Genomic DNA, 27,005 nt, shown 5'->3' with positions numbered 1-27,005 from the left:
AAGTTATCACTAAAGAAAAACAGTGATCCCCATCTACAGTGAGCAAATGGTCCGCTGTACTAAACAAAGTAACTACAGTCAGAAAACCCTGATAGCCTTTTGCTAGAGGTCTAACCATGGATTAAAAATGCAAACATTGCTAATGAAAGCAAAGAAAACCAGAAGTCTAAGCAAAGTCTAATCTGTTCATCTGCAGGAGGTAAGACCTCACTTAGGCTCACCATAATTTGAATATAAAGTGGACACTGCAAATAGTTCTTAAAGATTATTTCTTATATTGCAATTTTAATTATACTCAATACTTGATAAAATTTTCAGCATGTAACGCCAATTTAACACAAACTCCCAGAAATTTCTGATAGATAATATTCTCATTCTACAGACAGAAGTGAGACAAAGAAGGTAAAATTTGAGTGCTTCTGAATGAACTTCAGTGAGATGGCAGGCAAGGCCTGTGTTCGCTCCTGCTCAGGTAACTGCATCTCTCCTCACTCAGTTGAGAGGAGAAAATTTTCTTCTCAAGTCAACAGTAGCACCAGGATTCAAACCAGAAATCCCAGGCTTTTCCCTCCAGGTACCCTCTCCACCAGAATTAACGCCGTTGGGGGTGTATCGGTACCGAGAAAGTTAAGGTTGGCCCCCAAATGTTTTAATTATTTAGTTCTTTTCCTCAAAAATTTCAAACTCAAAATAAACAACTGGAGACGGGTGATGCTCTCCTCTGCTTACTGAGAGAAAAACTGATTTTGTGCCTGAAAAGGCACTGTTTTGCTCTTCCTGGCATCAAAATGGTTCCTAACTTTCAGTTTTTGGGTGATGAAGTCCTGATCAGATTCTTTGGGCCAACTGGCTCAGGAGCTCCCGGGGACTAAAACCCGCCAGCTCCACAGGCTGGCCACGACGCGCCCGTGGAGGACGAGCAGGGCGCCCCGGCTGAGGGCCGGTCGCTGCCCTGGCCGCTGATGGCAGCGGTGTCAGGCAGAGGCCCGCGGCGTGCACGCACACCAGTTGTACTGCAGTGACGCGAAAACCCCTATGGCTCTGGAGAAACTGCTGTGGTTTGTGTCTTATGTGGTTCACGTTAAAAATTTCCCAACAGTGATAGACTTCAGCTGCCAGGATCAGGGAGACCATGTGCATCTAGTACGAACAGCCCCCGCACAGAGCTCTGGGGCATTTTTTTATCCTTTTTCCTTTCTTTTAAATAACTATTGGGGCTCATAACAAGCACTGTCACTCTAGCACTACTCCCCTGATTGACTTTGCGACAATGATCTGTGGAGGAGATGGGCACGCAAGCACACAAACATTCTGCAAGTACTCAGGCAAAGAGGACTAGAGAGGCTTTGTTCGGTTCGGTCTGGTTTTTATTTTCCGATAAGTTTCTGTTCAATTTCCAGAATTACTTCTCTGATATTTTTAAACAGTATTAAAAAAAAAAAAAAAAAGCAAACTAACCACAAAACTGTAGTAAAGAAATTCCAAGGCTGAATAAAAAACACACGCACACACAAAAAAGGAAAATTTGAACTAAATCAGAAACTCTCGTCATTGAGTCATCCTGGAGCATCCTAATACTGCAGAGGTCTCAGCACAGTGATCTTACGTATCATATATGCCCTAATAAATAGGTTCAATGAGTTGAGTTAAGGGCAGAGTTTAACTATTAACTCCAAATTTCCTCGCTCTTATGGCTGTAAGTCAATCCCTTAATGTTATTTTAACACAGTTTCTGGCAGTTGAATAAAATCTATGGTCAATATTACAACCCCTTCCTTCCTAAATGAAGGAAAATATACGTGTGATTTACATAAGAAATCATGGGAAATCCTGTAACGGAGCAGGGATGATAAATGTTCAAGGCCTGATTGCCCAGGAATCCAAGCCGACCGTTTGACTTCAGCTGTTCAGGCCCTCGTTATACAAATCTCAAAACCAGCAGAACTGGCAGAAATACCTCCATGCAGGTATAGTTTTCAGCACAGTAACAGTTAGCAGTCAAAGAGGTTATAATGCAGCGCTGTAAGATATATCTAAAATAATACCACAAAAATCAGATGACACAAAGAATTCTAATACTTTCCTTTTGTTAAGATACAGTAACTGAGAATACAATGAAATTCTTCATGTTCAGTATCTCCCATTAGATCAATTAATATTCAGAGAAAGCCTTTAACATGAAGTTTAAATAATCATAGAAGGAGAAAAAGAACCACCAATGTTCTAGAAGCTTCTCTAGACCTTTCAATCAATTTTATTTATATGCAAAACCAAGAGAAACTCAGAAAAAACAAAGCTCCTCCTGATGCTAAAGCTCTCAATTTACTGACAGGCAAATGGCTTCATGCTGCCACTTAATCTCATTTCTTGCATAATGCCCTCTAATTAGCATATCAAAGTGAATTAATACTTCTAGGGCATTAGCAATGGGAAAATCTGCTCCAGGCTTCACAATAGCAGTTAAGCAAGAGCCAAGAAATCCTCAAAAACACCACAAACCACTTTGCATTGCAAAACTGTTCAATTTATTTATCCTCTCTCTCTAAACACTTTTACCGCACACTGTTTTACTACTGTTCACCAAACAAAATGATAATTGCCAAAGTTACCAGCATCTGTAATGCCTGTTTAGAATCTTAATTTAGATTGTATACTTCAAGATCTCAAGACGCTTTCATTTGCTCTATCATATATACCAGGATATACTGAAAATCTGTTGTTCGTTTAAAAAAAAATGTAATCAGGATAATATTATTAAATTCCATTTCCACTTATAATTAAAAATTAAATAATATATGAAAAAGCCACCTGCTGGACAATGAGGAATAAGAGATTAGCTTTAAATGTTGACGCATGACTTAAGTATAGCAAAAGGTTTTGACCTGTAAACACATGATACAAAACCACCCCCTTTCCAAGTGATTGATCTGCAGGACGCCTGGTATTCAGTGATTCATAGATACTGTTACAGCCCGTATGACTGTGCAACATGTACTGAACTGATCCTAAACAAAAGAATTCCAAGTAAAATACCTAAAATAGTACAAAATTAAAATAAATGCATACTGATTTTTACTATATTCTCTTAGGCAAAATGAGGTATTTTTACCCACTTCCTGAAGCAATTAATACATCATAGCTGTTACCATGAGATATTGGACCATTTTTCTTCAGAAAATATTTCCAGAATCTATTTTCAATCACAGGTCATTTTGTTTGCAAAATATAAACTATAGTTTATAAACAAGGACTAAAAAAAACCTCAGACTTCATCATCTTGGTGCTCCCCATCAATCTTTAAAAACAGAAAAAGAACATTAGCGAAAAAAACCACGCTAGTACACCCAACCTAACCCAAGAAGGGAGCGGGAGCGCAGGCGGAAGGCTAATAACAAAGAGTAGAAGAAAATGCCGGGGTCAGTGGGGCTTTCTACGATTCTGTTTGCAACATGAAGGCAAAATGAAGTATGAGAGTAACGAAATAAATAATGATAGATATTTATCTAGTACTTTGAGCCTTTCTAAAGAATGTGCATTATTGAAAAATATATACCATTCAAGTACCAGGCTTCATTTCCTTTCATATTTAATTCCCTGTTTACTTCCACTGTAAAGACAGCATTATGGAAGAGCTTTAATGTCCAGCTGAGAAGCACAATTCATCTGTTTGGCTGATGAACTACTCTAACTTTATAAAAGCATGAACTATAAGAGCTGACAGAAACTTTAATAATTTATATTAAATATTGATGTGAATTATTTACTCCGTTCATACTTAAAGACATGAATTGCCTACCAGAGAAAAGCAAATGTGACAAAAGGTCAACATGATGGTGAAAAAAGGCAGGCTGTGTCAGGCATGTGTTATCTGAACCATGCTGATCACCTTGATAAGCGAATAGCATTAAACATGACTGCTGAGAAAACAAACAAAGCATTCTTCTCAGGGTGTCAATTCAGGGAATACAAACAGCTACATCTAATTCTGCCAAGGATACAAGAAAAGGAAAACACTCAGCTCTCCACCGATTTTGACTGATTAGTACACAGCTTTAGTATTCATTCTTATTATTCATAAAAATATTCATCAAACCATCATACATATGATGTGCAAGGAACTGTAAAACAGTCTTAAAATTGAGAACAGATACAAACTGGACTCTCTTTCTCTACCATATAATTATTAATATAGTCTTCATATGCATTTAAATATTGTATTACATTTGTAACAATTTAGTATGTCTAATTCTGCTTATATTTGTCTATGGTAGACTGCAAATATCATTATATTAATGTTTCACACAAATCAATATTTAAATTGAAAAAAGACAGCATAATATCCATATCGTACAACTTTTTCATTGAAAGCCGTAGGAATAGAGCTTGATAAATGGGCTAAATCCTGTAAAAAGGGACTCCTGCATTCACTATATGCTATTATTATAATTTATCTCTGAATGCAAAAATTCCTTAACTTACAGCAAGCATCCTAAAATAAACCACACAGTAACTCACATAATTTACTGTTTTCAGATAAACAAGCAAATGTATCAAATTCAAAAATAAAATGAAGGAGATGAAAAATAGCTATAAAATAAAATAAAATAAATCCCTGCTCTTACTTAAATTAGTATTGACAAGTAGGTACAAATTTATCCTTTATGCAAGGGGAAAAAAAAAAAAAAAAAGATGTGGAAACACAGATCCTGGTAATCAAGGCAAAGATTGTTATTTAAATATAGCAAGGAGCACTAACAATGTTATGGTCTAAAGACACTATGTAGTTACAGGTTCTGCAAGACAAAGTATCACATTTTTTCTAATGAAAATTATCACCACAACCGCCCGTGTTCTTATCCAGAGAAGTATCCTGCTGGAAATCCACCGAAGAGAGAGAATTTTCATTGTGAATGTGTTTGAACCAGACGACCAAATGACAAACAAGATACTTTATCCAATTTATTTTTACTAGTAGGATATTTACAAAGAAAAGCAGTGCCATTGCCATAAGGACAGTGTAAATGACCTAGCACACTACTGCACGTCATCATTTGTAATACATTTGCTGACAATTAAAAAAAAAAAGTATAACCAATGATTCAATGAAAAATTTTGGACACTGAAGCATGAGAAAGGAAACAAAAGCTAAATAATTTAAGCTGAAGAAAAGATGTACGCACATAAATACACAGTGATTACTACCTTATGTAGTCAGGGTACATAAAAAATATGTATTTAGTACCTTGAAAAAAACACCAGGACAGCACATAAATATTTTAAATAGCTAAACTGAATAACAATAACACCATTGTTGATATTTTGAAAATAGCTACCCTACATACACACACACACATATATGTATGCTATCAGTGCTATTTCATTGTTCCCTTTGAATCCTTTAATGTTCAGATCGCCCTGTTAGGATTCCATGTTATTACAAATTATTGCAAGTTGATGGCACTAAATAACAGTTTATAAACAGTGAAAAGTTGAAATTTATGTAAGGGAACAATCCTGTGGTACTATTTTTAAATAACAACAGTGGAAAAAAGGGGTTAATATTTTCGAATTCTTGTAGAAGACAAGGCAAAAAGCAAGTCTTTCTCCACGGAGTTACCTAACAGGCAGTTTACAGATTTTGCAGCGTATCGACAAGGGGCGTTCCTAAAAGAGTTGGGCCATTTTCATCAATAAGGAGCTTTGCAACACGTAAGGGCATGATACAGCCCTTCAGACATCGGAATAGCACTGTATGGTTATTTGCAGTTGTAGCAATAAACGTAAAGGTTTTAGTTTACATGGGGAACCGCAAAAAATTAACCTCATGGTTAACTTCACTATTTGTCTGGCCTTTCTATTTCTTTTCTCATTCTTTAAACCAAAACTCTGCAAGAGAGGAGAACATTTTTAATGAACATTTTCCTCCTCTCTCTTTAGACATAAAAAATAGTTCAACCAGCCCAACCAGCCAAGCAGGCCTTTCTCTTCCCCTGCGGACACCTCCTGCAGTCGAGAAGTTCATTAAGTTTTATGATCTTCCCAAGTCAGTCCTGCTTATAAGCCTCACAAAGGCCACAAATCTGGCAAACCATCATGTATGCCATTAGGCTTTACTAGTAAATGAATGCTATTTAGGGTTTGTGGTGACAGTAAATTAGGGTTTGGTTGGCAGCTATCATTGTTTCTGTTGGACCCATATAAATAAATAAATAAATAAATGTATACGTGTGTGCATATATGCACACGCATTCATACATTTTTATAAGTGCGTGTGCCTATCCGTATCAATGATTCTTAAAGACAAAACAAATCATCTATCAACACAGTCTAGGATGTAATAATATGTCATTCCACTGGGAAATAATTGCAATTCCCTAACCATTTTAAGACTATAAGAATTAATATATTTTCATTTCTATCTCCATGAGAAAAACCAGTACCTCAGGTATAGCAACGTACTAATGTAGAGTTAATCAGATTACAAATCTGAAGGATTTTTAGTCCGTAAATAAGAGAGATTATTAAAAAAAAAAAAAAGGCACGGATCAGTTTTTGATTCCTACTGGTAGGCGCGCAAGGCAGACTGATACGCAGGAATGCAACAGATGTGAGTGCGCCTTAGGAAGGTAACTTTAAGACTTCCAAGCGACACCTCAGAGAGCAGGTAAAATATAACAAAATAGAGCCAACAGACTCTCACTTGCATATCTTTGTATTTTATTAGAGGGGCTTCAGTAGAACTTTGGGTATCATTTTTCCTTGAACTAATTAAAGAAATAAGTGGCAGTTAGTTTCTTTATGAAAACCATGCTACCTTGTGGTTGCCTCTAAGAATGCACATATCTATTAATATCTGCAAGGCTCTTAAATGCATTATGCAGCACTTTTTTAAATGTTAAAACGTTAAAAAAGAAATGTCAGGCTAAATTCAGTAAGCTCAGTGATTTGCTTTATACATGGTAAATACCTCACGCAAAAAAACTCATGAGCTCCTAACCCTAAGTGCGACAGAGAGAAAGGCTTCGAAAAATGTGATGCATTCATTAACCCTTGCCGGAAAGTGACAGAGTTGCTCTACCTAAACTGGGGATTCCTCCACGTATTGTGTCGCTACCAGTCTCACAAAGTACTTGCCGACTGTACTGAAAACTACTAAAATATAAAAAAAAATACATAATTCAATATAAAAATGACTTAAATATTGCATTACTTATTTCAGAATAGACATGACTGCAATTACACTTCACGTATAGGCTCCAGTCTCCCTTCTCACCTCTCTTCCTTCTCACAGAAGGTAGCGGGAAAGCCATCACAGTAATTCCCACTGCCAGCACCAAGGTAAACTTTGGTTCTGATTAAAAAGAATTAAATTCCAGAGCATGAGCCAGCTGCAGCCAGATTTAAGTACTTGGACCACAAGACAACGCAGAGCAATGGGGGGGGGGAAGGGAGAGCTTCTGCTTTAATTGCATCTCGGACTGTTTACCTTTCCAGTTCAGAATTGTTCGAGCTGTTTCCTACGAAAACAGTTTACAGAAAATAAGCTAGAATTTATCTTCACGTTATCTTTGCTGTAGCACACTGACTGAAGTCTGTACAGACATTTCAGCTCAACTGGGAGACCCTGAGTGAACGTCCCCCTGCGGGAACAGTTTTTGGTGGGGGTGTGGATTCATCTCCATCAATCACTCGGTGCATTAATCCTGTCTCTCCTGTGCTGCTGGGGCTGGCAGGATCCTGCCTTTGGGCAGACAGACGTCTTCGCTCTTTGTTGGTTCTCAGCTATTTTACCAAAGAGATAACTTGCAAACTTGGCTCGACTATTTGGAGCACAAAGGCAGGATTTTTCGCAACTCGCACATTTCACCGAAACACCCAAAAACATTTCAAATCCCAAAATCTCCTGACGGGTTCCCTCTCGCTTCTGCGACAGCAGTGGCCTCACCAAACCCCCCTCTGCCAGTAATCCTCGCTTCTGAAAAGACTTGTTTTTTTTTCTTAACTCACCTCTGACATGTGGTTGACTATACTTTCCTTTCAAAACAGCGAGGCTAAGCCCTGTGCAAATAACGTGATCGCAGGACCTATGCCTGCCTTCTTAATTGAAATTTGCCTGCTGCAAAATGTCTGAACATCAAGGGCAGGTTGCTTGGTTAGCTCTGGAGCAGGACAGGCAGAAAGTTTAGAGAAAGACAGAAAACAAACACAAACCAAGAAGGACAGAAAGGGACTGTGAACTGATCGAGGCAAAACACAGGCACGGGGGGAGGGAGGGCAGAAGGGGGGATCATTCCCCTTATCCCTGGTAATATAATGCAATATAAAGCAGAATCAATCTTAATATTCACAACACAGTCAATACCCTAGTGCTTAGCTGTCAGCAGAAACTGAAGTGGATCCCCGGTAGCAAAGAAGCCCTTGGACATAAAGCACCATAATTTACTGAGTACTGCGCACTTCTGGGCTTCTCAGTTGGTAACTGCACGATTTCACATTTGTAGGTTTTGTCTATATAACCCTATTTTTTCAGCTTGCAATTAGGGGGACTGTGTGTGTTTGAATATCAAGTACAGCTAAAAATGCAAGCCAATGCATATTTTTATTTTTAAAGCCAGATCAGAAAAAAAAAAAAAAGGTTTTTATTTTCATAATGCAAAACAGAGTACTTTTCAAAATCGTCTTCTTCAAAAAAGAAATTTCTCTGTAAATTCAGTGATGTCAAAATTTTGCAAAAAAGAAAAAATTAAAATGCCTTTAAGAAAGAGTACAGCATTTATTACTGTCTCATTAATGTAGCACAAAAAAATATATATATATTTTTGTACACTTGAGAGTAAGATTTTTGACATTTAAAGTGTCATCGCCGGAGAACAACTAAAGCTCTGCTGCACTCTATAGAAATTTGGGGTCAAAGCGTCCGTCACTTTCTCATTCTTTAGCTTCTTCCTAGCAGTGCGCTTCCCGTGCTCCCGCGCTCCGCTGACAGGCTTTTACTTTGGGTTGCTTTTTGGTTTGGTTTGTTCCTTTCCTTTCTCCCCGGCAGCGCGGCGCGCCCTGCCCGACCGTGACCGCCGCACCCGCTCGCAAACTTTGCGGCCCCGCCGCACCTGGGGCAGCGCCGGCCACGGCTCCGCGGGCGGGCCCGGCCCGGCCCGGCCCGGCACGGAGCGGCCCGGGGAGAGCCGCGGGCAGGGCCCGGGGCCCCTCCGCCCCGCTCCGCTCCGCGCCGCGCCGCGCGGGGCCGGGCCGGGCCGGGCGCTCCCGCGGCGGAGCCGGCGGCGGCCCAAGATGGCTGCGGCGCCCCTTACCTGTTTTCTCCTTGATCTCGCAGAGGACGCTGAAGAGCGCGGGCTTCATCCTGTGGCAGTTGAGCGCGTGCTTCCTGCAAGAGAGCACAGAGAGCCGTTAGCGGCCGAACATGGCGCCCGCCGCCGCGCCAGGCCGAGGGGCCGCCGCTCCGGGCCGGGGGAGGCCGCGCCGCGGGGCCGGGCCGGGCCGAGCCGTGCCGGGGCCCCGGGCCGCCGCGCCGCCGCCGCCGCCATCCATCACCGCGGCCGGCGCCGTGACAGCGGGCCCGGGCGGCGCGGGGCCCCGCGGCTCACCTGCGGGCAGCGTAAATCAGCGCGGGGCCGCGGCCGGCGGCTGATTTATGGGGGACGGGGGCAACTCGGGCGCCGGCGGCCTTTGTTCGGTAGGACTGCGGCTGGGGCGGCGCGGGCTTCCCCGGCACCGACCTCCCGGCGGCTTTGCCGCTCATCTGCCGCCGCCCGGGGCAGGGGGCGGCCGGGCCACAAAGTTACGGGGCCCGGCGGAGCCGCGGGGACCGGGACCGGGACCGGGACGGGGACCGCGGCCGAGCCGGGCTGAGGCGCCCCGACAGCGCCGGGCTGCAGCCGAGCCGGGCGGCGCGGCACGCGGCCCCGGCACCGCGCGGGTCTCTATTTATTTTATCGGAACAACAACAACAAAAATCATTAAACAGCGACTCTGGTTCGGCCTCGGCTGCTTGCGATCTCTGCTACAGCGCTCGGGAGTTGCTCTGCCGGTGAGACGCCGGCTCTCCGCGGAGGAGCAGGGAGGAGAGGAACAAAACCCACACACACAACAAGACAAGGTTTAATTAGACGAAACCAACTTTGCTTGTGCCTCATCCAGGCTTTGGTCAGTGATGGTCATGATCTGATGGAGGATGTCCCCGATGTCCTGCTTCCTGCCGTCGCCGTCTGCCCCTTCGTGTCCGTGGGGAGGAGGCAGAGCCATGCCCCCCTGCACCGAGTGGCCGGCCAGGTTCACGCCGGCCAGAGTCTGCAGCATCCTGGACTGCTCGTCCATGCCGGCCTCCGCCGCAGCCCGATCGATGCTGCCGGGCGGAGCGGCGGGCGAGCGGGCTGCGCCGCCGGCGGGGAGCGGAGCGGGGGCTGCGGGAGGAAAAGGCGAAGAGGTCTCCGGCTCCCGAAGTCAGTCTCAGTTCCTGACTCCTCGCTCTGTCCTCGCACACACGCGCGTGAAAAGAGAAATAAATAAAAAGGCAAAAACCAGATCGACAACAACAACAAAAAATCAGTATCTGTGTTTGGACCGGGTCTCAGCAGTTTATTCCACTCTCTTCTCCTTTCCAGCGCAGTAAATCACTCTCTTCTTTAGTTACAGTCTTCTTTCATCATCATCATATCTGCGGCTGGGATAAATGACTTGATAAGGCTTCTTTGCAGTTTTCTTTCCTTGGTACAATCTTCCTCCAAAGCCTTTTTTTTCCCCTTTTTATTTTTATTGTTGCTTTTTGTGTCTTTCCCCACTTGTCCAAAAATCTTCTTTGCAAAAAGATGAAAAAAGTAAAAAAAAAAAAAAAAAAAACACAAAAAAACACAAAATCAAAAAACTTGCTTGCAAATCCCGAAGAAGTTAGGAGGGTGGCAAACAGCAAAAACCACAACAAACCGAGCGAGCACCCCCACCCCCAAATTGCAACATAAAAAAAAAGCCAGGAAAACACAATCACAGAGGGAAAAAAAATTAATTGCCCTCCCCCCAAAAATAACAAATGGTCCCAAGTCTGTGCAACGGGGGGAAACAGCAGCGATCAAAAGTTTGGACTCGCGCAAAGAAAAGAGCGGAAATAAAGGGGAAAGAACTGTAAAAAAATTAATTACACACTCTCTGCAAAGCAATGTGCAAAAATACCAGCCGGCCGGGATTTATGGGGCCGGCGGCGCGGTGCCGGTGTGTGTTTTATGGTGTTTGATGGCCGCTCCGTGAGGGATTGACAGCCTGCCAACGCCACTCACTCACCCCGCAGACGTGTTACCCTGTGAGCAGCGCCGCGGCCGCCGGCAGGGACGTGGGCCCGCCGCGCCCCGCCCCCGCCCCGCCCCCGCCCGCCGCCCGCCGCCCGCCCCGCCCCGCCCCGCCCCGCCCCGCCCCGCCGGGCGTGGCCGCCGCCGCCGTGCCCGGCTCCGGCTCCGGCTGCGGCTCCGCGGGGTCGCGGCTCCCGCCGGGCCGGGCCGCGGCGGCGCTCCCCGGGGGGCGGGGCGGGGCGGGAGCGGCGGGCCCGGCGGCCAATCGGAGCGCGCGGGGGCGGGCGCTGGCGGCGGCCGCGGCCACTCAGAGCGGGCGGGGCGGGGCCCGAGCAGCCCGCCCCCGCGAGGCCCCGCCCCCCCGGCCGAGAAACTTGCGATTGGGCCGTTCGAACGGTCACGTGCCCGGGCCGAGCGCCGCTCCGGCCCCGCCCCCGTTGCTATGGGGACGCGCGGCCGAGGCCTCGCCGCCCGCCGAGGGGCCCGAGGCCGCTGGGCCGGGCCGGGCCGGGCCGGGCCGGGGGGGGCCGCTGGGGGCGGCAAGGCCGAGGCCTCCCGAAGCCCCCCGAGACCCCCCGAGGCCCCCCGAGGCCCCCCGAGGCCCGGCTCCCGCCGCCCGCCCGTCCTCCCGCAGACCGGCGCTGGCCGTGACAGCACGAAGCGAAGCGAAGCGCGCGCAGCAGCCGCTCCCAGCCCGGCCCCGCCGCTGTCACCCACCTGCCCCGCGCGGTCCCTTCACGCCTCCCACAGCGCGGCACGGCGCGAGCCGAGCTCTCCGGGGAGGGGGAAAGCAGCTGCCCGGTCCTGCGGCCGGGAGCCCCGGTGGCCATCCCGGGGGTGCGTGGTGGTTTGGGTTCGGCTGGAAGGAACCCTGTCCAAACCAAAGCCTCGTCCGCGTCGCTCTGACATTCCCGGACGTGTGGCTGACAGCTCGGCTCCGTGCGGCTCACCAGAGCTCTTAATCCTTCTCCTTGGCTCCCGCTCGCCTCTTCTCTCAATCACGGCTGACACCGCCGTCATCGCACCTTCACTCAGGACCGTAACCTGGATGTCATCCCTTTGATTTGGGGCTCAACCACGTCTCACGCGGGCTGTGTTCAGCCGTCGCAGGTTATTTCTGGGGAACATAACCAGGCTTTTACCGTCCCTCCAAGCGATTAGCACATTTACTCAAATTCTAATTATCTTCTATCTCGATTACCGCGGCATTTTCTGGTCTAAACAAATGTGTTCTTAGTGTCATCCAGCTTTATTAAGAGCGCTACTCCAAAGATCTTTTTTATGATTATTATTTTGAATATTTCACAAACCCGTTTTCATTTGTCCACTGAGGGCGAAGTTTCACAGAACAGCTGAGCGATTCCAATGGCTAGCTGACACTGAAATGAACAGGACACTGCTGCCTTGCTCCCCCTGTGCCAGCTCCGGTGTTGATCTCACCCCACAGTGGTCCAGTTTGCTTCACTAAATCATCGGAAAGCTCATCTTCGGGGTTATTTTTTCTACTAGTTTATCAGGCTGAGTCAGGTAATTACAGCATGAGATGACGGCTGGAGAATGACTCTCTGTGCTCTGCTTTCCCCTTGGTCATGGCCTTAGGCTACCTATTGTCTGTCATTTGCTAGAGCAGTTTCAGTTCCTTGCCTTCAGTTGGCCACTGATGCCAGGCTCTGTTATCCGGCCTTCGCAGGATCACACAAACGTCTTCACGCCAGAGCCTTTGGTGGCACTCCAATTCTTTTCACAGCCATCCTGTAGCATCCTTTTTAAAGCTTGTTTTTTGTCGAAGTGTACGGCTGTTTAGAGACTGCTAGGTCATGGTTTGCTGAGAAACTAACCAATATTGTCTTGTTATTGCCACAGGAGATGGTGGAGGCAGGCTGCGTTGGCAAGTTTAAAAAGCAACTGCAGAAATGCCTGGCCAGCTGGCCATGGACAGGTACAAAAGGAAAATGTGTGCTAAAAGGACCCGTGAACATCTCCAGTCCTGGACAGTCTGCGAGTTTGAAGCACACGGACCGCCGAGAGTGGCCAGGCTCATCTGCCCGCTCCAAAACAGCATCTGCTGTAGTCTGCTGGAGAGAAAATATGAGTCAGAGGGAACGCTGGGCTAACCCAGTCCAACATTTCTCGTGTTTTCAAACAATACCAGAATTGTTAAATACAGGGGTTTGCAAGTTCTGTTTGTCTAAATGCAACACGTTTACGCTTGTATATCAAGTGCTACGTGGAAGGTTTAGAAATCATAATACAGATATAAATATACTGTCGTGTTGACAGGTCCAACAAGCAAAACCTAGAGGACTTGGGAATAAACTGGTACACCCTCAGTCGGGAAAGCGTTACCTTTATTTGCAGTAAGCGCGGCTGAACATGGGAACTACCGGGGCTTTCCTCACAAAAGACCTCACGGAGCTATGTCAGGGGCGGTGTTTGGTTTGTGAACGCTCCCGCCCAGTGTCCCTAACCAGCGCCTCCCTGGGGGATGCGAGCGCGTCACGGGGCAGCCCGAGCCGCCCGGCAGGACCTGCCTCGGGGGCGGGCCCGGCCCCTCCAGCCGCCAGCCGCACGGCGCCCGGCCCTTATCGCAGCCCTGCGGCGCGACAGCGGCGGTTCCGCGCGGGGCCGGGGGCCGGGGGCCGGGGGCCGGGTCCGGGGGCGGCCCCGTCCCAGTGCCCCGCCGCGCCCGGGGGCGCCGCCACCCCCTGCCCCTGACGCACGCACGCGCTCGGCGGAGCCGCCGCCTCCATCGTCACATCCGGGGGCGGCGCTTCCGGGTCGCGGCGCGGCCCGGCTCTCCGCTGCCGCCGCGTCCCCGGCCCGGCCCGGCCTCGGCTCCGGCCCCGGCCCCGGCCCCGGCCCGCCGCGGGGAGCAGGCGGCGGTGCCCGGCCCGGCGCGGCCCCGCGGAGCGGCGCAGCCCGGCCCGGCCCGGCCCGTAAGTGCGGAGCAGAGCGGGGGGCGCGGTGCGTGCCCGGCGCCGCCCGGCCTCGGTGGCCTCCAGCCCCGGTCCGCGGCGGGTCCCCGGGGGCGCGGCGCTGCCGGGAGCGCGGCGGGCGGGGCCCGGCCCTTCCCGGCCCGGCCCGGCCCGGCCCGGCCGGGGCGCGCGGTCCCGGCGCGTTGCTGCGGGCGCGGGCCGAGCGCCGCTGGGGGCCCGGGGGGCGCCGCCGTCCGCGGTGGAGGCAGGCCGGAGGCGGGCCGGCGGCCTCGGGTCGGGCAGCGGCGGAGCCCAGCCGGGGCCTTCTGAGGGCATCGCTGCGCGCTCTGCGTGTCGGGGCTGTCGGGCAGAGGCGCGCTGCGCGGTTAAGCTCTGCTGGTGCGTCAGGCTCAGAGCAGAGCTGCTCGCGGGCGCTTCTTTGGGTTAGGTTAAAAAGTCGAGGTCGCCGCCCAGGCACGGACCTGCACCGAAATAACCCCGGTGGTGTGTTAGGAGCAGCGGAGGGGCTCCGTCTAACTGTGTCACCCAGCCGCAAGGAATGACGAACCTGACAGCCGGCTTACTGTGCAGCTTCTCCTCTTGCTCAACAAAGGTTTCAGAAGTTTAAGCAGCTTGGCGGCGTGACCCGCGCTGTGCCTTCTGTAGCGCAGGTTTCCCAGCCTTTCAGAGTTCTGTGAGAAATAGACCGGCGCGTACACCTGCAAAAGGCCGCTCACGAGCAGGACAAGAAGTAAGTAGGGTGCAGGCCGTGCGCCCCAGGGCAGGACCAGCTGCTCCCCGCGGGCAGCTCCGTGCTGCCTTTGGCCGGGGGACCGAGTGTCACCCGCTGGGAAGGTGGTGGCAGCGCTGAGGCTGCCTTCAGGCCCTGCCTGCCGGCCCCAGGAAGGGGCAGGCCAACACCGCTGTGGTGTAGGGCTGCAGAAGCAGACGGTAACGGTGCTGGTCCTCGTAGCGCGGAGTGCTGCCACAGTGCCATCAGCACTACAAGCGGTTATCGTTTGGTGCTGCGGTAGTTTGTGGTTGTGACACTGAATTATGTTTGAGATACGCCTTGCGGTGAGTTTGTTGTCTTATGTCTTGCTAGCAGCAGTTCTCCACTTGTCAGAAGTGGCCAGATGAGGACTTTCTGTTAGGCAGCACTTCTGACAGAGATCCCAGTATGCGTTCTAACGTTCACTGCGTGTGCTGAGAAGCTTTATCCAGCTGTGAGACCTAGCGGTTCATTGTCTGCAAGTCTCTTGTACAAGACAACACAAACGTAACCCCTGCCTCGTTTCCTTTTTGCTTGAGACGTGCTCTCTAACTCGCTTACTCTGAAAGCAGAGCAAAGGTTCTTAAACATGTTATGCTTTGTCTGCTGGTGAAGAAGAAAGACCAAAAATTTGTCAAGACAAAAATTAAAAGCCAGAGAAAAGGGAGATAGTCATCGATGGCTGAACCAGTGCGTACCTGTCCAGTTACATTTGACGTGGAGTACCAAAGAGATTTGATGTCATGGAAGATTTTAAGCAGATGTTTTGCTCATGAGCACGTGTGTAAGTCAGAAGCAGCTTGCAGTCTGTTACACTATGAAAAAATAAGATTATGATCATGCTTGTTCAAAACTGCGTTTTTATGCCGTAAAAATGTTTGTGCAGCGAGAAGTAGAGTGGCAACAAAGTGAAAAAATGCTGTTTTTCATTCAACTTCTTTTGGTTTATACTTCCATTAAACAAATAAGCACTATAGAATATGTGAAAGAAGAAAATAAACACTGACTTGTCATTCGAGTTTTACCTCAGGTGAGAACAACTTTAGACAGGAATTAAACTAAACTGGGGGTGTAGAGGAAAGGTCCCAGGAATTACTGTTTTTAACCTTAAATATACATATAGGGAACAGGAGTTCTTAAAAGTTGTTAGAATTAAGTTGTAGTAGACTACTTTTCTTCTCTGTCTTTCGCTCCCTGTTTACCATCAAGTGTGTGCATTGCAGGAAGTTGTATTGGTGGCTAGCTTTACTGGCTACATTTCGAGTCTACCTTTCTGGGTGTACTCTCAGGGTTGATGTATACAAAATGAACGCTTCGTATAAAATACTTTTAAGGTAATGTCTTGGTAATCTAGGGTCACGTTTTCTGGGACTGAAATGTGATTGTTTTGTTGAAAATCTATGTCTGGAGAGCTGTTACAGAAAGAAAGGGTTATGTTATGTTTGAAAAGCATTAAAATATTCCAGTTCAGACTAAACTACAAAAATAAGTTATCCATTGAAGATGAATATACAGTTGGTGGCATCTGAGATATATATATATATATATATATATATATATTTTTGTTGTTGTTGTTGTTGCTAGTCCTGTTTTAAGATGGGAACTCTGAGCGTAGTTCTGAATTGTCGTTCTGTGAATGACGCAGAATCCTGTAATCCTGTGTCGGGTACTCGGAGGGGACGTACTACCTTCAGTTAAAAATCTGGCGGCGCGGTTGCATAGCAGCAGCACAGTTCTGACAGCGGACTGGTGAATTGGCTCAAAGTAGTGCAGGTGGGTGTCGTGCGGTCGGGAAGCTGACGGGCTCCAGGCGCGTGAACCCAGCCGCACGTCAGCATCGGGGAGCAGCAGGCGTGTTTGTGGCTCCGAGGCTCTTCTGAAGATCCTGTGGGGTGACCGTAGGTGCAGCGGGTCTCGGTCTTTGCCCTGAGTCGACCCAGAGCACGATTGGTAAGGCTGCAGACCTCCCTGTGCTTGGAACACCTTTGAGACAAGTTTGGCTTCAGCACCTGCAGGCAGGCTTTATACAAAGCAGCTCTGCGAGCGGGACACGGGTGGCTCGCGAACAGCGCCGTCCCTCTGTGCTCACACACTGCTTGTGGTGGAGACACAGGTAGTGAGCCTTGCTCAGGAACATCCAGGCAGAGCTGCGTCCCTTCACAACAGTCTGAAGGACTTCGAGGCGGCCTTAGAAAGCCTCCTTCTGTCTCTGTCAATATTATACAGGCCAAAAAAGGGGAAAATGTCGAAGCTTTCTATTTTGGTCATTTTTTGTTGAAGACTGAAGTTTGTACAGGATGTGTGTTAAATAGTATCAGTGAAAGTGTTTGAAAGATCATTGGTTTTTTAGGTTCCTGAATGCTATGATGCAAAGAGCCAGAATGGAAACCGCAGTGTAGTATTTGAGCAGCTTGAGCCTGTGCATCCAGCCTTCTGTTTGCAAGTACACGTTATATACGTGCATCCTAGGAATATTAAAGCTTAACAAATCGTCTTTTAGTGTTTTAGGCGAGTGAGTGATAAGCTGTGGTTTCATGTGGAAGTGTTGTGCCGTTGCTGAAAGCATTCCTTCCAGCTCTCTGCGCAAGCAGACGTGCAGTCAGCCTCCCTGACCCACAGGCAGCGGCTGCTGCTCCCCATTTCTGGACAGGGTGTTCATCAGGAATAGAAATAAAAAGGAAATTGCAATCTGTTGTTTAGAAGGTATCCTGGTTTGGTTTGTTATTTTAAAATCAACAGTCTTTAAAAATGAATTCAAATAATTGTATTTTTTCTGGATAGTAAATTCTTCCAAACACGGGCTGGGGAAACAGGCCGTAGCGATTCCAGCGTGTGGGGTCATTACAGTCTGACAGTGCAGATGTAATGTGTGACAGGGAATGCCTGCTAGCCAGTATGGAAAAATAAGCATAATCATAGCCATTAAAAATTAAGCAAAGTGTTTGCACATATTTAGATTAGGAAAAAAAAAAAACAGGCAAGATGCCGCTTCTCTAAACTGTTTCTATCCAAACCATTCAGTACAATATCAGAATGAAAAATGACAACACTTTGTCATCTGTTCAAATTGATATTGCACTCTTTGCAGTGACAGCTGAAAAGGCCCACAGGTGCCATATAAAGAGGTGACCATGTTGTCATATTTCATTTAGGCATCCCTCTGCAAAGCCATAATTACCTAATTAGGTTGTTAATTAGGAGATTAGCATTTCACTATATTGATAGAATGCTCTTTGCAGGCATGAGTCTAGATACAGATTTGTCTGCCCTAATTTATAATCTCTGCATTTTTTTATACTTATTTATTTGCGTAAAATCTTGATGCAAGATAGCGTAGGTTAGCTGAGAATCAACTTGCTTGCAATTAAATGAAGATTTGACAAGATCAGGAAACAACTGGAGAAGGGTATACTGTTTCCATGTAGACTCCGATATTCTCTCCCTCCTTCCCTAAAGCTCAGTAACTAAAACATTGAATTTGGTGTACCTTGCGTCCTGCCTAGCGTGGCAACAAGAATACAGCCAGGTTCCAAGTGGTTTGCGCATACAGAAATACATATCCGATGCCAGATTGATTTACAGGATTGTAAACTAGCAAAGAATTTGCTGAAAGTTGTGTGTAATGTGTTGTTTCTCATCATAACTCCCAAATTCCAGCTTCACTTGTGAAAGAGCACCTCTTTAAATGACTTTAAATGGTTATTTCCTTTTTACTGATAGTTCTAAGCATAAATGACAGCTTCTCTAAATAATTATTCATTCTTAAATGCACTTGAGCTTTTGTTGAAACGTAAACTTGAATTTTCATGTATTGCTTTTCACTTCCCTTTATCCTGCATGCACAGGAGTCTGTCTGGCATTCAAGGGTTTCGATTATTTGTACTGCTGCAAATGTAGATAACCAGAACCATTTCTTCAGCAATTGCAGACAGAAGTTAACTGTGAAATTATTTCATATAACCTGAATCATAAATTTTGAAGTATATTCACACCGTCCTATTCCAGCTTGTAGGATGTGGGGGAAAAAATCAATTTTTATTCTAATTTGTGCATTTTTTCATTAGTTTTTAAGATCACTTTAAAGACCTGCAGTCAGAGAGGTGTTGAAGTTCAGTGAACGTGGAAGCCCTTGAGCGCTGACATGTAATGTTATGTAATTCTTCCAGCCTGCTGTGTTTTGAGTTCACTAGTGATGGTTTTAGATCCAAGTTGCACCCTCCAGAAGTTCCATCTTTGTTTGGAATGTTTATGTTTCTATTGAATAGAATGTAATTGTTTATTACTTCCTCAAGGAGGACCATCAATTTAAACACATTTTCCTCTTGAAAAAAGAAAATGAGCTACAGGTTTGTAGAATAAGAAATTTCAGTTTTTATTAATTTAGAGGAATCTTGCAGGAATTGGCTGGAGAATCTTGTGGAGAATTTACAGCTGCTTTTAGCCATTTGAACCAAGAGTCTTAAAATTATCACATTAAAATTGGTAGAGTTTCAAAGCGGTAGCTCTTTCTGAAGCAGGACATTTTTAATTGCTTACAGCTTTCTCCAATTTTTATCACTTATTCTAGCTTATGTGGAGGTCTAGGAGCAAATTTCATGCGTCATCCATGATAGATTTTGAATTACGAAGGGCGTAAATATCTAAGTTGTCTGCGAGGGAGATATTTCTTGTACTTCGGTCAGTTGGAGCGTGTCACGGAAGGGTGGCGATGGCTTGCAACTTTGGGGACGACAGTGGTGAAGTGGCGGGCGTGCGGGTGGTACCCGGGTGGTCCTGGGCTGAGCTGTAAATGCGCGTGTGGTTCTCAGAACTCGGTTAGGGGTCGGTTCCTGCCTGTGAGCTGTGAAGTCCCCGGAGCTGGGTGTGCTCGCCTGGGTGTGCCGGCATGCCCTCCGTTCGGGACCTGTGTGTCACCCCCTGGGAGCAGCGTAGATCTGTAGAACGTTGTGCTCTGCTTGCACGCTGTACTCTGAAAATGTTGATCTGCGTAACAGCCGTGCTTCTCTCTGTGAGAGACTATAGGTGCCGTAAATATAGCAGTGGGTTACTGGAAGGGGAATGCTTGCGATGAGATGAGTAGGCTGCGATCTCGCTGCCTGATTGTCTACAAAGGCCCTGTGAAACCCGGCGAGTCGTTCAGCCTCGTGATGGTGCAGTTTTACATCGCAGAGGACGTTACCTGACTGCGCAAGACTAACGGGAGGCTGCGCTCCTGATGGGCTCTGAGGCACTCCAGTAATACCGCGAGGAGACCAAAGAGGGGGTGGGCGAGAGCGTTCGTATCCAGCGTGTTGATTAGATAATGTGTAGAGACTAAGACAGATGAATAATAAAGATCGAGAACAAAGTGAGGGGCCGATTTGGGTCTGTCCACCCGTGTGATGAATCATGGAAGGTGTTTGCTGATAAGTCGTATATCATCATAGCACTAAACTGTATATCATGTCATACATAAATACAGTTAAGGCTGCGTAGGTTTCATGTTGCTCCTTTCACTTTTAGTCTTTGCACAGAGTGCGCTTGGCAGCTGTCTGCAAAGTATTTCATTTGATAGTAGTATAATATTTATATACTGCAAGTATTAAAAGAACATCTACTTTTTGGTTATGGTTGAGGAATGTGTAAGTTGGTGGTGCTCAGAAAGCCCCTGACTTGTGTAAGTCAGCTCCTGCCTGCAGGTGTGGTAACGGTGTGTGGGTATAAGGAATGCAGAAGTGACTGCATGCTGGCAAATCTGAGCAGCTCCAAAAATTGATCTCATATCGGTAATTTTGCTGGAATTGATGACATAGAGGCACAAAGGTATTCATATAAAGGTTTGCAAAACTGAGCTTTGGTTCTTTGAATTCTTTTACTGTCGTCATTCCTCTGACCGGATCTGTGCTATCTAATTTTGCTTTTATCAAAAGGAGGAACCACTTAGAATTGTGTAGATAGCAAATACTAAGGTATGGCGTAAAAATCTAAATTGAATTTTGAGGTCAGTTTTCTTTTTTTGGAGGGGTGTTAAATATTCATCGAATTTTCAGTTAATGTCACTTTATTGAGATGTATTCTTTTGAAAATTCTAAAGAGGAGGGAGAAAAATGTGGTTGTATTAAACTTTAGACTTTGAAACAGAATTTCTGACTGTTTCACTGTTCACGTTTATGGGAAAAGTGATTGCGTGTGTAAAATTGTAAAGAAGCTTGGGTAATTGAGCACACGGACTGTTAATGGCATGAAGTCGGGGTACAGAGTATAAAGGTAAAAATCTCGCATCTGCTGTTACATGTTGTTAACTCCCTTAGCAGACATTAAATCATTTCAAGTACAATAATAGTGTGGGAGGTAAATTAACTAACCATTAACAATCTTATAAATACACAATTAACATGCCAACATTTATATGACACATTGATGGGGCAGCAGTAATTTTTGATTGGGAGTTTGCAGACCTTTTAGAAGCCGAAGGCAGTTGCTTATTTAAACAAGTTCTTACTGCTTGCAGGTAAGCATGGCCTTTTCCTAATAAGCGGTGTGTAAGTAATTATATTCAGACAGCATTCTGAACGTCCGTGCTTGGTCGTGTTGGTCCCCTTGTAGCCACGTGGCACTGGTCGCGCCCCCACGGCTCGCGGGCCCCCGGCACGTGTGCTGCGGTGAGGGTGTTTGCCTCGTGGCCCCTTGCTTTGAGGGCAAGGAGGGGTCCTTAGGGAGGGCAGGCCTACTTTCCCTAATAGAAATAGTCAGAAAATAAAAAATAGGACGTGGGCTCGGCGCGGCCCCTGGAGAGCTGCGGCAGGCGGCGAGCGCGGCCCCCTCAGCGCCGTGCCCAGGTGGGCCCGGCCATCCCCGCGGGTGCCGGCGCGGTGCACAGAGCTGGTGGCATAACTTACTGAGACGGATGGTGGGGGCAGCCTGTTAATAACGAGCTGCATGTCAGCTTTATTTCTCTACCATCCTGTTATTGAGTTCCTGCTTGCTGCTGGGTCTGTTGCTTAATAAAATACTTCTGAGTTCTTCCATTTTTTTGTTTTTAAACGGAAGAGACACAGTCTCTCAGAAAAGAAATGGCAGTATTTGTGGCCGAGGGAGGAAGCAGACCTAAAATGGTGGAGGATCCAATTCTCTACTTACTGAATGTTCTGACTGCTGGGTGCTGCTGTTTGGTGGTGGGGAAGACGCTAGCAGAGGTGGTGAATTTGCAGCTTGCAATCTTGCAATATACAAAATTTAGCTTTAGCTCTGATTAAATGGGTACGCAAATAAAGTATTACTTTTATTTTCAACTAAATGCAGAAGCTGCGTAGTGAGGCTCCTTATATGAATATATACCTTTTGGATTGGAAGCCTATGGGAAAATGATGAATGCGTTTGCTGTCCTGGAACAAACCTGGCTTATGCTTTCTTTCACTTTGTTCTGTTAAAATCCGCCAAGAAAAGGCCAGCTGCCTTTACCAGATTTGCATGGGATACTACTTCGTGGGATTTAAATTTTATTTTCCTTTAGCTGACAGATGCTTTGCAAACAGTAACAATAGGGTTTTTCTGTTTGTTTTTATGTTTAAAATACTAAATTACCACATTTAGTTCTATAGCATGCATAAACTTTTGCTCAGAGATACGCAAGTGATTAGAAACGCGGTGGTGATTCTGAACTTCTGGAGTTCGCTTCTGGGCTTGCTTCTCCCCAAGAGCTGAGGTCCAAACCCCAGTAGCCCCCCCCTGCTACAGGTCCTGAGCCCCGCTGCTGGCGGGGGACCCCAGCTCTCCTGCCGCCTGTGCCCCGCTCATGCAGCTCTTCACAAATGAGCCTGGCAGCGAGGACCTTCTTCGCTTTTCGGCTTAGTTGCCAGCAGGCCACTGCTCTGACCTGGCCCGCCTCACAGCTGCGCAAGTGCTTGTGCCGGCCCGTGGAGGTGGTGGAAAGGGGAGGGCCGGGCAGCTGCTCCATCCGAGGCAGCCCAGACTTGAATTAGATTAAATAACTGTAAATCCTCAGCTACAGTAAAATGGGGCAACTGTTTGAGTGGGGGGGTTGTTTGTTTGTTTTACCTGCTACTTTGTTTTGTAAGGCCTCTTGAGTACTCTGAAGGAAATACTTTAGATAAGTGGTAACTGCTGTTGTTGAAGTGTTTAGGAATTCAGGCGTGTGGTATGTGACCGTAGAGCTCTTTCTGTGTTACAGCAGTTGTCCTATATGAAGCACCGCGCAGCAGCAGATGTTCAATATTCAGCCCTGAGATACGAATCTCTTCACGTTTAAAGTCTTTCCTGGAAATCTGAATTCTGAAGGGGCTAGAATCAGGTAATCAGAGTTGCAGAGGCAGAAGGAAAACAAATGCTGTTATGACAGGTGAAAGGAAATTCAAAATCCTATCTGTTTTTGTAAATTTATTATTTTTAATGGGCAACTGTTTATTTTGTGTACGTTCTTTCCATCCTTCTATGTGTAGTACTTAGAATATTTCGCCTTATAGCAACCATCCCTTGGAAAGCAAGGGGAGCTGTCTGGAGCTGTTTTGTTTGGTTCTCTTGGGATTCAGGTTGCAAGCTGTCCTCCAAAGCCACCGTTCTTTAAATGGATCTCAGCAAGCAGTGTAACTTAAACTGGAGCGGAATTAAAATAGTTCACTGTACAAAATTGAATAAGATTTTATGCATCCAGAATATGAACCATCTTGATTCAGTATTTGGTTGTGATTTTTTTGTTTTGTTTATTTGTTTGGGTTTCCCTAAGTGCTGTGTTTGTTGTATTTCTAGGTACAGTGTCCATGGAACAAGATGGAGAGAAGGTAGTACAGTGAAGTGGTGGTCCTGTGTACAGAATGGCTTTCCTGGACAACCCAACAATTATACTTGCTCATATTCGGCAGTCACACGTGACCAGTGATGACACAGGGATGTGTGAAATGGTCCTGATAGATCATGATGTCGACCTGGAGAAGTTTAATCCCTCGTCAACCTATGGGGACAGTGGCTCAGAAACACAGGGAAGCAATGGTGAGACTCAGGGCTATGTATATTCCCAATCAGTCGATATTACCTCAAGTTGGGACTTCGGAATTAGAAGACGATCAAACACAGGTAAGTGATATGTGCTGCAAAAACAATGTTAGCCTTTTAAATTCAGTTTCTGTTGGTATGACATGCATGGGCAAATCAGAGCATGACTAGCTAGAAACCTGCCCAAGTTTTCCTTTTGTAAGGTGGAGACCCTTTTTGTAAAAGGACATGTTATGATTCAGATACTTTAGTGTGCTGTCAACTGAATTTTAATTGCTATTTTACTTAATCATGTACAGAGGAACATTGAGGTAGTCAGCTTTATATATAAAAAAATTTAACTTGTAAAGACATCAAGTCTAAATCCAAAGTACACGAACAGTCTTTGATATTTCTATTGTTAATGTCTGGAGGGGTGTTAACTTTTGAACAGGATCGTTCTTTTCTGAGAAAAATCTACCTAGTGATGCATCAAATCTATTTGTTATAAAAGAGAGGAATGAAGTTTGTGAGGCAGTGAAGTGAATGATTTGTCTGTATTTAGTCTTTTGAAGTCTTATATTTGAGAAAATCTTTGAGCTAGGATTTAAGTTACCAGTTAGTAAGTTTAAGGAGGATGTACACCTTTTCAAAATATGGTCAGTTTGTCTTGATGGGAAGAAAACGGTCCCATTTGTTGTTAGGAATATTTAGATTTCTACTTATACCCAAATAATGCTAAGTGCAAAAATTCTGCGTTATTGAATATGTATGAAATGGTTGGTATTGGGTAGTTAATACGGATCTCTTTATTTCTGTTATAGTACATCCTATTTTTCCAAATTATTTCTGAAGGTATTATAACACCACCTAGAGCTCAGAAAAAACATCTGTGCTCTGCCTAACAAGTGAAATGTATGGTATGAGATATCTAGTAATACCTTGTACAAATAGGAATTTGTCAAAAGTTGCAGAAAAGACAGAGCACTGATCTTTTGTTCTCACGAGTTACATTTGGAAATAAGCTGCAAATGTAGCTGCATCTGACTCAAAGGCATGTTGAAAAGTTTAATGTGCCAGATTGTCCAGCATTGTCCATGAAGATTTGTTTAGCTCAGTTGATGTTACAGTTTATAAGGAAGGAGAGGCAAAGATTAAAGATTTTCAGAATTGCTCCAAAGATTATTATTTTTTATTTCACCAAGTAGACTGATGAAATAATCTCCATTTAAATTATGTTTTGAAACTGTTTCAGTTTCCAGTCAGTGTCATATTCTAAAATAAAGCTTAAAAAAAGCTCAGTCCAATGGGGAGCCTTTTTTTGCCTTCTTTCATGTGGAATGTCTTTTACGTTCTGTCATGTGTGCTGGTACAACCAGGAACCTAATTAAATTATCAAGGCAATCAGCTGATGATTTAAAATGGGGAAAAAAGCCTACAAAAATGCAGGCTGATCACTACTGAACCCTTTTCAAAAATAAAGGAAGAAGAATAAAGTAAATAGAAAGCTAACTGTTTTTAATGTAAATGCTTTTTGCAGTAAACAAATACTTAGTTCTTGATGGAAGAAAGCATGTATATTAAGATACGTATATAGTCATATGTGAAGGACATATTACATGCTTCTTGCCATAAGCAAGTTGTTTACTGTCTGAAATTAGGAACTAATTTGATGTGTGCTGTCACTATTTGAAAATGTTTTTAAGTTATGCTACATGACATTCATTTCTAGGTTTGGTGAAGTTTGTTTCAAAAAAGAAAGATCTTATCTAAAAGTGTGTTTTTTGTCTGATACAAATAAAAGACACTGAGTAACTTTGAGTTTTCGCTAATAAACTATTTTTCAGCTCCATTTAAAAGCATCTTTTATTTATGAAGAATAATAGCGAAGTGTCCTTTAATACTGCTACTACTATTGAAAAATGGCTGCTGTTGTGTTAGGATTAACTGAGTTTTAGTGGTGTGGAAAAAAAACACAACCAGTTGGAATAATTCAGAACAAAAATTGATCTGCTGTTAAGTATGTTAAAGGGAAATCATTTAAATTAACCTTACCTCTTATTCTGTAACCAAAATAGTATCACGCATAAATGTTATGCTCATTCTGTAAGTGTGTAGTTCTTAGAATATTTACTGTGTCTCATACATAAAACCAGGGGTCTATCTGTCTCAAGCATGAAAACTCAGTACCTGTGAAATCTCCAATTTTTGCTCCTAAAATCTGTAAACATAAGGACATTTCTTTATTTTATGGAATCTGTAACTACCTGGGTAGATTTAGGAAGAGCAGGAATGTTTGTTCTCTGAAAAGCAGTTAAAAAAGTTTTTACATGTGGAAACAAAAGATAGTGTGATTTTGTATATCAACAGGTAGTAGTGGTAGATGTTTTTTTAACATGTTAACTCTTATTCTCCTGGTTTTTATACCGTCCTAAATATAATTTACTTATTTTGTCTTTTACTGTTGTTTTTGGATGGAGTATAACTTCTTATCTTTTGCAAAGCTATTGTAAAGTACATTGCCTTTTATTATTAAGCACCTTACGAGCTTGTATCTGTTTGATAAATTATAGAAATAATGTGTTACTGCAGAAGAGTCAGCACATCTGAGAGGCTATAGAAGTATTGGTTATTAAGTAGATCTTGTGCAGATATGCCGATTTGCAAATTAATCTTATACGCACCCCAGTATCAAAGTTATCCCCTAAGACTTGAACGGGATGCACAATGGGCGAGACACATGGTATTGCACATCGTGTTCTGGGAGAGTGCAGGTATTGTCTACCATTGCATTTTTCCTCCTTTTCTGCAGGAGTTGGATGGGTCATAGGGGTCTTTTGGCTCTTGCTCCACCCCCTCACTGCCTTGACGCTGCCGTACCCAGAAAAAAAAAAAGTAAAGCTGAGATAGGTCTGTGCAAGGTGTTACAAGTAGGGGAAAGAAGCGTTTTTCCCCATCCACGTGACTGGAAACAAAGGCTTATCTAGCTGAGACAACGCGTGGTCGGTGGCATATTTCACATAGAAAGCTTTCAGGCTAACGTGCTTGTGAGAACGA

General features: G+C 45.3%; 2 protein-coding genes and 1 long non-coding RNA gene across 14 annotated transcripts in view; 2 read left to right on the top strand and 1 right to left on the bottom strand.

Moving 5' to 3' along the window:
- PBX3 (PBX homeobox 3) overlaps positions 1–13,161 on the bottom strand; it is a 113,674-nt gene extending 100,513 nt beyond the window's left edge. For 2 of the 9 annotated variants that reach the window (XM_040531380.1, XM_040531383.1), the window contains exons 1-3: positions 12,114–13,161; positions 12,012–12,067; positions 9,309–9,382 (exon numbers count right to left, since the gene is read on the bottom strand). In XM_040531380.1, the coding sequence (XP_040387314.1) occupies positions 9,309–9,382; positions 12,012–12,067; positions 12,114–12,314 (331 nt within the window). In that variant the 5' untranslated portion in view covers positions 12,315–13,161. Of the gene's footprint in view, positions 1–9,308; positions 9,383–9,602; positions 11,338–12,011; positions 12,068–12,113 lie in introns of those variants that run through there. The other 7 variants (XM_040531375.1, XM_040531382.1, XM_040531374.1 and 4 more) reach the window with 6 other exon arrangements.
- On the top strand, positions 12,683–13,624 carry LOC121057364. The gene is made up of 2 exons (XR_005813772.1): positions 12,683–12,821; positions 13,158–13,624. It is a non-coding gene; the product is annotated as an uncharacterized LOC121057364 (long non-coding RNA).
- Positions 13,625–14,172: 548 nt separating this feature from the next.
- MAPKAP1 (MAPK associated protein 1) overlaps positions 14,173–27,005 on the top strand; it is a 105,943-nt gene continuing 93,110 nt past the window's right edge. Inside the window, exons 1-2 of one of the 4 annotated variants that reach the window (XM_040531580.1) lie at positions 14,173–14,230; positions 23,727–24,050. In XM_040531580.1, coding sequence (XP_040387514.1) covers positions 23,792–24,050 — 259 coding nt within the window. In that variant the 5' untranslated portion in view covers positions 14,173–14,230; positions 23,727–23,791. Of the gene's footprint in view, positions 14,231–14,810; positions 14,961–23,174; positions 23,320–23,726; positions 24,051–27,005 lie in introns of those variants that run through there. The other 3 variants (XM_040531581.1, XM_040531582.1, XM_040531579.1) reach the window with 3 other exon arrangements.

This window comes from Cygnus olor, chromosome 19, assembly GCF_009769625.2.
Source record: "Cygnus olor isolate bCygOlo1 chromosome 19, bCygOlo1.pri.v2, whole genome shotgun sequence".
Classification (NCBI taxonomy): Eukaryota; Metazoa; Chordata; class Aves; order Anseriformes; family Anatidae; genus Cygnus; species Cygnus olor.
Note: the sequence above shows the minus strand (reverse complement) of the source record. Positions and strands in the feature narration are given on the sequence as shown.